The sequence below is a fragment of the Pleuronectes platessa genome, chromosome 23, assembly GCF_947347685.1.
Source record: "Pleuronectes platessa chromosome 23, fPlePla1.1, whole genome shotgun sequence".
NCBI classification, from domain to species: domain Eukaryota; kingdom Metazoa; phylum Chordata; class Actinopteri; order Pleuronectiformes; family Pleuronectidae; genus Pleuronectes; species Pleuronectes platessa.
Window position 1 is genome coordinate 12,927,238 of NC_070648.1, and position 14,255 is coordinate 12,941,492.

General features: G+C 43.7%; 3 protein-coding genes across 3 annotated transcripts; 1 reads left to right on the plus strand and 2 right to left on the minus strand.

Annotated features, from left to right (window-relative positions):
* Positions 1-14: 14 nt before the first annotated feature.
* ccdc96 (coiled-coil domain containing 96) lies at positions 15-4,026 on the minus strand. The gene is made up of 3 exons (XM_053416130.1): positions 2,988-4,026; positions 912-1,259; positions 15-798 (listed from the first exon to the last, which is right to left on the minus strand). Exons 1-3 carry the CDS (start codon positions 3,669-3,671, stop codon positions 481-483), a joined length of 1,350 nt encoding a protein of 449 aa, XP_053272105.1. The 5' UTR covers positions 3,672-4,026; the 3' UTR covers positions 15-480.
* tada2b (transcriptional adaptor 2B) lies at positions 3,976-10,688 on the plus strand. Its single transcript, XM_053416131.1, has 2 exons — positions 3,976-4,260; positions 5,572-10,688. Exons 1-2 carry the CDS (start codon positions 3,991-3,993, stop codon positions 6,781-6,783), a joined length of 1,482 nt encoding a protein of 493 aa, XP_053272106.1. The 5' UTR covers positions 3,976-3,990; the 3' UTR covers positions 6,784-10,688.
* On the minus strand, positions 10,105-13,246 carry grpel1 (GrpE-like 1, mitochondrial). Its single transcript, XM_053416132.1, has 4 exons — positions 13,112-13,246; positions 11,656-11,806; positions 11,479-11,560; positions 10,105-11,276 (listed from the first exon to the last, which is right to left on the minus strand). Exons 1-4 carry the CDS (start codon positions 13,177-13,179, stop codon positions 10,930-10,932), a joined length of 648 nt encoding a protein of 215 aa, XP_053272107.1. The 5' UTR covers positions 13,180-13,246; the 3' UTR covers positions 10,105-10,929.
* Positions 13,247-14,255: the final 1,009 nt, after the last annotated feature.

Consider the following 14,255-nt stretch of genomic DNA (forward strand, 5'->3'; position numbering starts at 1 on the left):
ATCAGGACTCAGTCTCAGTTTCACCTCGTCTTTATTCCAAAATCAAATACCAAACCCACACTTATCAGAAACCTGAAAACTAAAAAACAATGTTATAGGAACTACCTATAATAAGCAGAAACCATCTTTAAGAACATCTTTGTTCGATGTGTACATTTTCATTTGGTCCTCATTGTTCACACACAGACATGAGAGTGCTATCCATCTTCCTAGCTAACTCTATGCTAAAAAGCTACTAAATGTGAGTCCATAAATGGCAAACCTTTCCTTCGATACTATCACAGTCAATCAAGTGATCATGCTCTTGTCCTGACTTGGCTGTCAGATATTTCAGAGGGTGTGACCTGCCCAAAACACAGAATTGGTCATTTTCTACACGAAGGCACTAAATGGGATAAAACTATGAATTTGAAGGCCTTAAACGTGTGTGCTGGTGTTTTTCAGATCCCTACTGTGTAAGTCTTTTGTTTGTTCGTGTCATTAGGTGCCTGCAGGTTCTTGTTCCATCTTTCCCAGCAGCTCAGATCTGCGACACTTCAGATTCTCCAGCTGTTCCTCCAGGTGGTCACAGGCATTCACAGTGTCCTCGAAGTCCCGCAGCAGGGGCCTGTTCCCCAGTAAGCCTTGGCTCTCCTTCAGCCTCTGGATGTCCCTCTGCAGACTTTTAGGTTCATTCTTGGTCGTGGTCAGGACTTCTCTCTTCCTCGCAACAATGGCCTCCACCTCTGCCAGCTGCTCACGCCTAGCCTCGATCTCCCTTTGACTCCAGAACAGCTTCTCCTTTACGTTTGACAGGACCTGATGGAGAAAACAATTATGCAAAAGTGACTATATCTTATTGACTGGAAATCCTATAAGCAACAACAGGAATAACTCAGACACAATCTGTACCTGTGCGTTGTTCAACCTACCTCCAAGCTGCTGTGGATCCTGTTGTGAAGCCTTATCGATTCCTCATTTTGCCTTTCGACGAGTTTTTTATGCTCCAGCCTCGCAGCATGCAGCTGTCCAATGAAGAGCTGCACAGGGTCCTTGCGCTGATCCTCGACCTCTCGGAGTTCGGCTTCCAGTCGGTGGATCCTCATCTTCAGCTTCATGGACATCCCCCACAGCTTGATCAGCTTGTCCTGCTTGTGCTGCTCTGACGCCAGCGTTGATTCCACTTTGGTCTGAGCTGTCCGTTTACCCAGGTATCGGCTCAGCACTGTCACGGCTACATCCTGCTTCAGTGCCACAAACTCTTGCCATTCCTTTTCCACCTGAGGATGAGACCGTTTAGCCCACTGATCACCACATAACACACATTATCAACACCTACTGGGTACCTGTCGTGGTCAAGTCAGGTTTTGGACAACAAGACGGTTATGTGTCTATGCAGGAATACGACAATATATGCATGAAGCCAAGTCTATAAATCATTAGTTTTTCCCAATGTTCACTATATTTTACAAACTGAATTCCTACAAGACTTTAGTATTTCCTAAGTTTGTCTTCCTAACCCATTCCTGTTCCCTCAGTCCTGAAAGCAAGTGTGCATGGTTCAGTATTCATGTCACATCCATCTAGCCCACTGTGTAGCAGTATGTGTAGACCCCTTGTTCTCCTGTTTTCCAGCAGAGACAGTGTTAGATTAATCTACTCTAAATGGAAATTTGAAAAAAAAGAAAGGATCACATTATTTACCCTTGATGCCAGCATTACCCACAGAGTAACTTCAAATATAGCCACAGATTTTGGTGGGTTATGGTAGTTATGGTGAATGTAACCTCAAACTCTCCCACATGGGATGAGGAGCGGGCTACAGAGGGTCTCATAAACTCACTTCTTTCTAACTATACGCCTCAAGTTTCTGTTTTTTTAGTTTTACAATCTAAATGATTTGTATTCACAAAAAAACACATCCTACAAGTACCGCTCCCTGAGGACATTGGTCAGACTTCACAAAACTGCATTTCCCAGAGTTCACCTGTCCGTCACACACTGTCAAACCCTGGTGTGTCTTTGCTTAGATTCCACAAAACGTATTCCGCAATCGGTGTATTAGTGTTTCCTCCGTACCTGTTTTGTTCCAGTGTTTTTTATTTCTTAGTGCTCGATTGCAGGGATGAAATGATAACTGGTTTCACAGTATACCGATGATTCGTTGTGTGTTATAAAAACATTGTATATAGGGAGCGGCAGGCAGGTGGGGCTGTAACAGCAGGAGAACTATAAGTAATCTCTGGCCATAGCTGGCAAATGCTTGCATCCAGTGCTGCCACATTTGCATTTAACAAACAATATAGTTAGTTAATATTAGTTTGATAAATAATGAAAATACTATCATTATTTTTATTCATAATATATATTATGTCAATATAAAACTTGGTGAAATTTCTATAGTTTGTGTATCAGTAACTTTTTAACATTTATCACACATTTTAATAATACCGCATTAATGAGAACTGATAACCCTGATCATTTTGTTCACTATACTTGTGATAGAAAATTTACTCACGTCTTCAACTTTACTCAATTCCCTGATTGATGATTGATTGAATGATTGATATTGTGACATAATTCTGATCAGGTAAACTACAGCAGCCACTGCTCAACACACACTGACCAGTTCTCGTAGTGTCCACTTAAATATTACTTTGTATGTGAGTACAACAATCCAAAGTAAAATCAACGTGTATATAAATATGCAGTATATTAGCTGTTGTTTTTTTAAATCAAGGGCCATTAAGGGCCCCAAATATACACAAATGGTGATATGACCAAAGTTCGTGCACAATTCCTGATCATTCATAACAAATTGCCACATGTACTGTTAGTAAATATCTATTAAAAAAACTAATGACAGGACGGAGGCAAATCAGATTTCCACTATAGTGCCAGTGCTCCCCATAGCTGGCCCTCTGGATCCACCCCTGCTTGGTTCCTCATTCAGCTTTCAAACACTTGTGGTGTTAGTAAATCGTAAGTTACCTGACAACAAGACCAACCTTGTCTGACTGCTCCTGGGACTGTAACCTCAGCTCCTCTTCCTCCTGCTGGGCCACCTCTAAGTCAGAGGCGAGCTGCCGTTTCATGTCAGTCAGGATGTTGGACTTCCCATACTCCTGCAGTTGTCCTGAGCCAGGTGTCTCCAGCTGGACAGTGTCTCTGGACTTCTTGCTGAGGTACTTGGCCAGCTTCATCTTCAGCTGGCTGTTGCGTTTGAGGGCCTCATCTCTCTCTTCACACTGCTCCCTCCACAGACGCTGCTCCTCATCCTCACTGATGAGGCCTTCACCTTGTGTAGGGTCGGGGCTGGCAGCGGCGATCTCCTCTTCTTCAGCCTCCTCCTCTTCCTCCTGCACAGGCCTCGTACTCCCCTCGCTCTCCGAGGCCTCAAGGTGCAGCGTGGGACGTCCATCGCCATCACTGATGTCCAACTCAACATGGGACACTGGCTGTTCACTGTCCTCCTGCAGGTGTTGACTTGCTGTGAGGCTGTCGGTGCCAGGGAGCTGCTCTCCGCTCTCAGAGGAGGCGGATTCAACAGGAGCTGAAGAGTTTTCCTCTCCGTGATGTGAGGCCTCTATCACAGCTGGGACCCCTTCTTTCCCATCAGCAGAAGAAGTGAGATCATAATCGTCTTCTGGTGTCTTCACCTCGTGATCTCCTTGTTCGGACCCTCTGTCCATCTTTCACTGCAGAGGAAACAACCTGTACGTGTTGTTGAATCTGTGAATGCCAGACTTTCAAATACAGGTTGTCTATTAAAAGCCAGTGACTTAAAAGACAGTGAGTTAAAAGCCCGTGACGTTAAAGGACAAATACTTTAAACCCAGTAACGTTAAATCCAGTGACGTTAAATGTTCCGTGTGTTGTCCTGGAGACTAGGCAGCCAATCACATGCGCCCTGGCCGCAGCTCATTAATATTGAGCAGCTCGCGCGGCGGGGCCCGCAGTGCGCATGCGTGGAGTTCAGCCTCCGACAACAAGAAGCAGGATCCAGGCAACATGGCCGACCTGGGCAAGAAGTACTGCGTGAACTGCCTGGCAGACGTCACCAACCTGCGGCTCCGCTGCACCGACTGCCCCGACATCGAGCTGTGCCCGGAGTGCTTCTCGGCGGGGGCGGAGATCGGGAACCACCGGAGATGGCACGGCTACCAGCAGGTCGACGGCGGCCGCTTCTCCCTCTGGGGTCCCGAGGCAGAGGGAGGATGGACCAGCAGGGAAGAGCAGTCGCTCCTCGATGCTATCGAGCAGTACGGCTTTGGAAACTGGGTACATCACTGTTTTCTTAAGTTTATTACGTTTCTCCATTTGTCCGATGTGAGCTGAGAGGGACGCCATGTCGGGACATGTCGGGAGTAAAAGTTAGAGGCAATGCTGCGGGACACCGACTGTCCCTCTTCTGTCCACACTGTCGCACAAGTTGGACGAGTGGACGTTAAACACGAGAGGGACAGCATCTCTGCCACTTTGAAAAGTGTTAACCTGTATTTTACAGAGTTCAACATGGCGTCAGTGACACGTCAAAGAGCAGACGACAGACAAAACAATGTTTACAATGTCCAAGACAAGATATGATTGTGTTCAATTGTTATACAGCACAAACCAGACTAAAGTTATGTTTTCATTTCGACCAGTCCATCAATCCCATAATGTAACAGAAACAGTTGGGTTCCTCTAAAAACGTATGTTATGATTTGGTGCAAGAAATTTATCTGGGGTTCCCCTATTTTATTTTAGTTGATACATTTTTGCCATGGACTCTTGTGAAACATTTTATAACCTTGTTTAGACAAGTTCTTTCTATATAAAGTTATTATATTGCTATTATAATGCACAGAATCGGGTCCAGGGCCGTAATCAAGCATTATTTATAATCAAGTGGAAGTTTTGGAAGTAAGTTTGCATGAGTACGAGACTCGAAGGAAACCAAACTATTCCTCGCTATGTTCGCTGGCTCAGCTAACTGCAGAAATCCTGTGAGCCTGTGCCTTATTCATAAGTTGCTTTCAGACAGGCACTGAACACGGAACTCTCTGAAGGGACTGGAAGTCAGAGGGAGAGCCTTCGGAGAAGATAAATATCCTAATATTTGTGGTGTACTTGATCTCCGCAGCAGAATTGATACATAACCTCCGGCGACTGGCTGCTGCGGCACCCGTCACCTTGATGCTCTGCAGATAGTTGATTCTCTCTGACCAGGGAATCTCCTGCTGTGTTGTGCATGTGTCAAAGGCGAACTCCACAGAAAGTCCTGACCCAATTTTCAGGACTTACCCGAGGGGTCAGGGTTAGGCACAGGGTGAAGTCTCAAAGGTTCTTACCACTGAACTGCCAACTTTACTATTTATCTTCTACATGGGTTTCATTTATTGCTTGTATGTACACAAAGTTAATTAATGAAATTGGGGGAATTTGATTGAGTTTGCCACAGACCTGGGGGACTGCTGTCTCTTCAAAACTGATTTTTTTTCTTCATCAGTTGATATCAGCTCTACTCTAGTTTGTGCTCCAGCCCATATTATTAGATCACTGTTATATTGTTTACCTTTTAATTAACAAATTCCTCTGTTCATCTTTCAGGAGGACATGGCCGCTCACGTCGGAGCATCACGTACTCCTCAGGAGGTCATGGAACACTATGTCACCATGTACATCCACGGAAACCTGGGTAAGGCCTGCATCCCTGACAATATTCCCAACCGGGTCACCGACCACACCTGCCCCAGTGGGGGTCCCCTGTCACCCAGCCTGACCACCCCTCTCCCCCCACTGGATATCACCCTGGCTGAGCAGCAGCAGCTGGGCTACATGCCGCTGCGGGACGATTATGAGATTGAATATGACCAGGACGCAGAGAAGCTCATCAGCGGCCTCTCTGTGAACTACGACGACGAGGACGTGGAGATTGAGATGAAACGCACCCACGTGGACATGTATGTGCGGAAGCTCAGAGAACGACAGAGACGTAAGAACATTGCCCGAGACTACAACCTGGTGCCTGTGTTCCTTGGCCGAGACAAGAAAGACAAGGAGAAGGAGAAACCAGGAGCCCAGGGAGTCGTAGGCCCTGCTACTGGTGTGGGCGGGGTGGGAGCTGGCGGTGGCGCAATTGGATCAGGTTTGGCAACAGCAGCCGGATCAGTCTCCGTTCCAAGTACACCCAAAAGAAAGATCACCAAGGAAGAGAAGGACCAGCGAGTGAGGCTGCGGGGGCTGTGCCAGTTCATGGCCCATCGGGAGTTTGAAGACTTCTTTGAGAACATGCATAAAGAGCGCGGGTTGAGGGCCAAGGTGCGTGAGCTGCAGCGCTACCGTCGAAATGGCATCACCCGCCTGGAGGAGTCGGCCGAGTATGAAGCCGCACGCCACAAACGGGAGAAACGCAAAGAGAACAAGAGTGTGGTCACCTCCAAACGGGGCAGCGGGGGAGGCGGCGGGCTTGGCTCGGGGATGGGACTCGGAGGCGGAGCCGGAGGGGGAGGAGGCATTGCTGGAGGGTTAGGGCTAGGAGGCGGGATCAAAGAAGAAGGTAAGGATGGCGAGTTTGCTGCCATCGAGAATCTCACAGGCTTTGAGCTGCTGTCGGACAGAGAGAAGGTGCTGTGCAACTCTCTCAACCTCAGCCCAGCTCGCTACCTGACTGTCAAAACCATCATCATCAAAGATCACCTGCAGAAACGGCAAGGCATCCCCGCCAAGAGCCGGCTGCCCAGCTACCTGGACAAAGTCCTCAAGAAGCGCATTCTCACCTTCCTCACAGAAAGCGGCTGGATATCCCGAGACGCCTCCTAGCATACTGCTTTGGTCAGGAAGCTGATAGCTGATTGGCTAGACAAAACTACTGGGGTTCACCATTTTTTGTATTCAAAGGTGACTTTGTGAATATGTACATTGCAAAGAAGGAGGATGCTGAGAAAAACACTTATTTTCATACCAAGGCTGGAAAGAAAAATAAGCCTTTATTTTTGCATTTGGAAAGGGACGGGTTGAATATGAATCTGTGGGTTCACACTAGCTTTGTGTCGATACTGTTGTTACACGATGATATTGACACTGCTAACAAATATTATGTCGTAGTGGAGATATTGAAGTGTTATTGCAACAGCTACATTGAAGATGCCTATGGAGACATTTAAAATCCAATATTACATGTGCTGGAAGTGGAGCATTTCACACCTTCATTTAAATTAATCGCCATTGTGGTTTGTGGTTTCTGTCATCTTTGTTTCCTGTTTCACCAGTTAAAGCTGTATTCTGTAATTTTCCGCAATAAGTAGATTTTCTGATAGATTTTCCCAGAAGTTATTATTTTATAGTCTCTTTCCTTCTTACTGGCATCAAGGGAAAAGAAAAAGCATATCTTCCTTGGTTGTTAGTATCAGGGCTCAACAAATGCATTAGCATGAAGCTAAAAAAACCTCATCAAAGATTTATCAAGTATCGGTATGAGGGGCAGGGGGGGGTCATACATTGGCCAGTAGAAACAAGAAGTGCCAAAGATATGTGAGGAGATGATGTGGAAGTCAGTGTTGCATTACACAGTCTGTCAATCAGAGAGCGCTGTCAAATTCATTTTTTCAAACTCAAAACTCTCCATTCAGTGCAAGTGGTTCCTGATCAAAATAATTCATGCAAATGATATGTTTGTATTACAAAATAAACGGTAGCATCAGCTGATGTAATATAAAGTAAAAAGCAATTACACAAATTCACGTATCAAGAATAAAGTCGAACTTTAAGAATACATCAAAGGATATGACTGCCTCTACACAACACCTTACGTGGATTAATTGGCTTCTAAATGAGTTTTACTAACAAGGAAATATTTTTTCTTTCAGCCATAGACACAGTTTGGTAATCCGTATTAGATTTGAGATGTATGTCTGTTCAGGAGGAGAAACTACACAACCTTGGAAAGATGGAACGCTGGCAGCTGCCATAGACTGTATAGACATTTCAACTTTAATTGTCAGATTTTGACTTTATTCTTAAAAATCACACAAGAAAAAACGATATCGTCCGACTCATTTTTCTTTTCTTAACCCGAGTAGTCTACTGTAATATACTTAAGATGAGAAGCTGATCAAAAAAATATCTTTTCATCCTCAAATTGAAATGTCAATTTTGCTCTCCCTCTCTTCTCACAAGGGTTCTCACAAATGCATTGACAAGGGACAGATCTGTAAACACATGGACTGGTTCAAAACAGCCCCTTTACTTACAAAGGATCACAATCTGATCACAAGAGCTCACAGGAAACATTTCAGGGCGCATTTTATTATGAGGTTTGAATAGGAGAAGCTGGAGCTGACAACTTGTGATCAGATCTCTCAGGATGGATGTACCAGGTGATGAACAGGGCCTCACTGTCATCAAAAGCCTGATCTCAGTCCTCCACAAAACTATCCATCCATCCAATTACTATAGCAAAGTTGATAGCATCAGTACAGCTCCAGCTCCCCCACCTGCAACCCCAAAAGGATAAGCAGTATAATGGATGGATAGCTTTAACACGAAATGTGTATTAATCCGCCACGGGAAATAGTCCTCAAAGTTTCCTCCTCTTTGATCATTTGCCAAAAAAAGAATATTACGGGGAAAGAACAACTACAGCTGTTTTAAGAAAATGTAAATTTGCACAAATGATCAATGATTTTTAAGAACCACTTTCGTTTTACTTGGTTTGTCTTTATCCTCATGTTTTCTCTTTGCAGTAGAACCACGCAGCTACAGTCTGTGATACACACTGAAGATTGAGTAGAACAAGCTTCATAGTGATCAGCTCCAGCACAGGGATACCTTTTACACTAGTGCCGCTGCATATTGTCCCATTGCAGACATGTTGTGTTGCATTTGTCGACTGTCACCGGTTGGTTGAAAAGGCCGAGCATTGTATTGTTAAAATAATATACTATGTCTTATTCTCCTGAAGCAATGATAACAACGATGACATTGAAGTGGCAGCTGAAGCTATCTGATCCTTGTCATTCTCCATGTGCCACCAAATGTTCCAACGTGTTGTGTTTTGGTGGAAATGTCTCAAAGGCAAATATGGCGATCAGAATTTGTGTTGTTGTTCCCATTGGAGGGAATGATGTGTTTTGTAAAGGTGGAGGGTGGGGAGGGAGTTGCTCACTTCATGTCACCAACTGTAAATAAGTTTGTAAGATAAATAGAAAAAAAAATGAAAGTATAATTGCTGACCTGTGAAATGTACAGTATTTTTGTCATGGAATTTTTTTTTATAGTTTTTTGTAATTAAAAAAAAAATCGTCCGACAAAAGAATAACTTTGTGAGGCTTTTGGTATTGTGATGCCGTTTGGCCTTTGATCATGATACCGGTCTGATAATGTTGAGCTGTGTGTCCCGTCGCCTTGTTGTCGCACACGACGAGGTGTGTATGGAGATGTATTAAAAGTGCCAATACTTTATTATACTAAATGGTCCTGTTTCATCTTCAACACACAATAGTCGAGGACTAGTTCATCAATCTGTAGCAGTGGACCAAGTCTGAGCATTATTTGAATGAGGTCTTGTTGATCAGTGTTTTCAGGAATTATGACAGAAATTTCACTTTCAGTGAGTAGGGGAAACAGTACAAGTAGACATGACCTGTGCCAAGTAATTTAATAATTGTAAATCAGAAAAACACAAACCCAACAATGTGTTTTTGCATGTTATTAGATTATCCGTCTTTCCTTGCCAAGCTTATTGGTTCCTACTGTGGACCCGGTCACACGTACACAAATATGTGGTAAGCCTTGTCCTGGTTAACCTCCATTTAGCGAGGGAGTGATTGCACATTTGCTTCCTGTGGTGAAGCAAATTTGCCGTGTGGCTTCGGTGGTGAACTTTGACCTGCAACATTTTCCTGTTTTTATAGATTCACTCAAACAGGGGAAAAGTGCTTTTGGGATAAGATATCGGGCTTTGGATAAGAGCTAATTGGTCAAATAACTTAATTCATTTGGGGCTTTTCATGGAATTTGTAGTTGATGTGCAGTTATCAACCCATTATTTAATGCTGAGTAAAACAAGTCCACTGTCATGTCTTATAATTCTACTTATGGCAGGCAAAGGTTCATTATTTTAGGACAATGAATATGATCAAGTGGTTTTAATTTTTATTTATTTGAAGATAAAATGTGTAAAAGGAAAAAACAAGTCTTTCAGTTTATTCTGATACTGTGACAGTCTGGACAAAGGTCAAAATACATCATTAGGTTGGTTTATAGATACATGACTGCTTCATTACTGCCCAACAAGACACAGGGACACTACTGTGACTGAGGCTGGCTTAACGGACCCTGGTACCATCCAAATGAACCAGAGAGGTCTTACCTACATGGAAAGGCTGAGAAAGGCCTCCCTAAGTACACAGTCAAACTTCAACCTTTCTTCACATCCTCAAGTATTGTTTCTCATTTTATTCACACAATTAATTCAAAAACAAAAGTCCGGAATGATCCCAGCAGTTCAGACTCAGCCACGCGCTTTGTGGATGTTTTATCACCACCTCTCACCCCCAAAATCTGCAAATTCAAGGGGTTCATGATAATTTTACTTTTAATCATACAGTTCAGATTTGTTTTGATTGGAGGAGACATGAAAGCCTCTGTCTGTGACCGGGTTCATTACTTTAATGATCTCTGACGGTAACTGCCTGAAATGAGACATGACTGCTGACTAACTGACATTTTACTGTAAAAACTGTCCCGTGCTTGACAAAGTGTTAACAGATGATTCTTGTCCAGATCCAGAGGTTGGGTTCAGCTGGATTCCCGTCTCTCCGAGGCACCTTAGGGTGGAGGGGGAGTGAGGACAGGTCATGGGATAAGGGGAAGCGGTGTGCCCTTTGCCAGTCTACTGTACCTCAGGTCATCCGTCGCCCAGGCAACCAAAACAAATCCCACTTTGTCACAGTTCCCTCAGAATTTCTATGGGGCTTTGGCCACACCCACCAACGCTGGCCTGAGGGTGCGACCGTGGATCTTGTAGCCCACTTTGGTCACTAAGGCGACGGTGCCCGGCTCCTTGCCCTCGACAGGGGCGTGGAAGAGGGCCTCGTGCTCGTAGGGGTCGAACTTCTGCCCCTCGGGGTTGAGCTTGACCAGGCCGTGCTTGGTGAACACTTTCTGGATCTGGGACTCGGTCATCACCAGGCCGTCGTACAGGCTCTTCAGGTGAGGGTTCTGGCTCGTCACCTCCTCCTTGGGCACGCTCTCTGTGGCCTTCTCCAAGATGTCGGCCACTTCCAGCAGGTCCTTGCAGAAGCCCTGGATCCCTGGTGATTGATCGAAAACATTACTCAACAGTGCAAATACAAGTTGTGTGTCACTAAGACACAATGAAGTAATGCTAAATGTAGACATATAGTGGTTGGACTACATGGATGCAGCTGCAATATAATATTTAGTAGAAAAATTAGGATCCATCACTGGAGGAGTTTGTTATTGTGGAAATCTTGGGGTAACTGAAGAATTTACCGTATAATTTCGCGTCCTCTATCATCTTCTGACTCCGTGTCCTGAGGTTCTCCGTGTCAGCTAAGGCCCGCTTGTACTTATCCTGGAAAGCATTCGCAGAAACGCAAGTCAAAGTTAAAAAAAAAATCTGTTCTCAGGACCAGGAGCCAAACCTTCTCGTCTCCGTTTCAGACTTACTGTCATTCCCTTGAGCTGCTCCTCCAGCAGGGCCTTCTCCTCCGTCAAGGCTTTCTCTGCTGGACTCTGCTCCGGCTTCTCGGCCGCATCCTCCTCCGACCCGGCGCCACTCTTCTGCTGGGTGGCCGCACATAAATATCGCTGGGACCCTCTGTTGTGAAAAGGTCACACAGTAGGTTGTTATTCTAGGGCTGCTGGCTGCCACCTCACCTAACCAGGCTCTGCACCAATAGTCAACTGCATAATCTCCCAGGATTAAAAGTTTTTTATGGCCAAGTATCTCTACAATATCTAGAATGTTGTATTTCCAAAAGGAAAAAGGGCGACTGACTTAAAATGTAACTATTTAAACAGTATATTATATTATCTATTGTATAGTCAAATACTTATATTTATACCTCTACTATAAATTATATCATACTCTTTGTATATTATTTGTATATATAAGTCTATATACACATATTTATACATGTGTACATGTTATTATTATTATTATTATATTTACTATTATTATTATATATACTGTTGCTGCCATTATTATTATTAGTATATACTGCTATTATATTGGTATAATTACTATCATATATAAATATATATTATGTTATATTTATATACTATATATACTGTACTATTTTGATATACTACCTAACAATAACATTACCAGCATATCATCAGTACTATTACCATCATCTTGCCACTGCACCTTATCTACCTATTTATCTTGTGTTTCTGTTTTTATTCTTTCTACCTCAATATTTTTATTCTATTGTATTGTATTTTATTGTATTCAAATGTACCGGCTGCTATGACGACTTAATTTCCCTTCAGGGATGAATAAAGTAATCTATCTATCTATCTATCTATCTATCTAATAGATATTGTATACAGCATCTCAACCCAGCTGTCCCCCTGAGAGATTCTACACACTGTCTATGCTGTGCATGTTATTTGACCTCTGATAGTTGATGGGATCAGGCAACTAGTAAGAATGTTATGCAACTAGCCTGAATGTCATTCAATAGTCAATGTACCCTTGCGATCATCGTACTTAGCACAATAGCACACTTCCATTCACACTTTGTTCACTCTAACTCTTATGACACTTCAGGCAAGAGTGTCGCCTTATGTCATCAACAACAACAACAACAACAACAACATCATCATCATCATCATCATCATCCACCAGTTCTCGAGGTGACATGCTAACAGCTAGCATACCCTACCCTGCTGTATCTGAGCCATGTCCTACGAACACTCACACACACTTTCACACACATTTACACACACGTCTCTTATATGGGTCTAAGTGTGTGTTTGTCCGCATTAAGGACCACGGTCCGTTAAGAAAGCTAACGCTGCTAGCCGAGTACAGCCAGGACACAACAGGACTTTAGCACCGCCCCGCCGGAGTTAACTCGCCGTTTCTGTCTTTGTGAACAAACGAAACGCAATTTACCGTATCAAGGCGGGCGAGGCTACTAGAGAGTAGCTCTGTCTCACTGCTCGAACACACCAGCTCGCCATTTCCCCAGCAGCAGCAGGTACAACCTCCTTCTGACACACGTTGATGCTACTACCTACCGCGCTGGCAGAAGCGTGCGGCTTGAGCCAATAGGAAGTCAGAGCGCAGGACACAGCTCACAGCTGACAAATCAAATTCAGAGAAGAGCCTGACGCGGGTGGTAGTTCGGTTGAGGTGAAGTTAAAGGTGAAAGAGACACATGTGACCAAGGACAACTTCAAAAAATGTTATCAAACAGAAGGTTACTCATCCTCTGGTTGTTGAACTCAGACTGTGGATCAGTTATATTATGTTATAGAGTTTTGTTTCTTGGTTTGTAGTTTATCTATCTATCTATCTATCTATCTATCTATCTATCTATCTATCTATCTATCTATCTATCTATCTATTTACAAACAGGTGACATAGACTACACAGAAAACACAGGCCCCACAGAAAACATTGATTTCATCTTTGATTTCCAACACATTTCACTGATGCTCAGCAGCTACATCGCTGCAGCAGTGTATGTGGAAACGAAAGGCCTAACATGTGACCTGTCATTAGGGTTGCAAATTTTAATTTAAGATTACGATGATTACAACATTAAATCCACCCTGAAAAAACTTATTTATAAAAGCCCAACCTGAACTGAACTAGAATTTCAGGCAAAGTGATTTTCAACACGATTGTTGGATCGCCACTTCCTTTCTAATTTTCTTGAATTAAAATTCATGAAAAAAATGCATCTATCTATATCTCATATGTCTTCATTTAGTTCAGACAGAACGTCATCAGTCAGATCCCAGGTCTGGAGATTCTGGATGACACAGAGGTCCTGGAGAAGGAGAGAACCTCGGCTCGGAAAACCTACAGGCTGCAGCAGAGCAGCCACAGCAGCAGGAAGAGGAAGGAGGACTCCTCCAGGAAACACACACACATGCAGAAAAAGTCTCATACGATCATAAGACAATAACACAGACTTGTATGTTTATGATCCCTTCATTAAGAGTCACAGCTTGAGTGTTACACTGACAACCCTATCATACACTGTGAGCTCTGTAGCTGCTTGAAGTCACAGCCACACAATGTTTACACT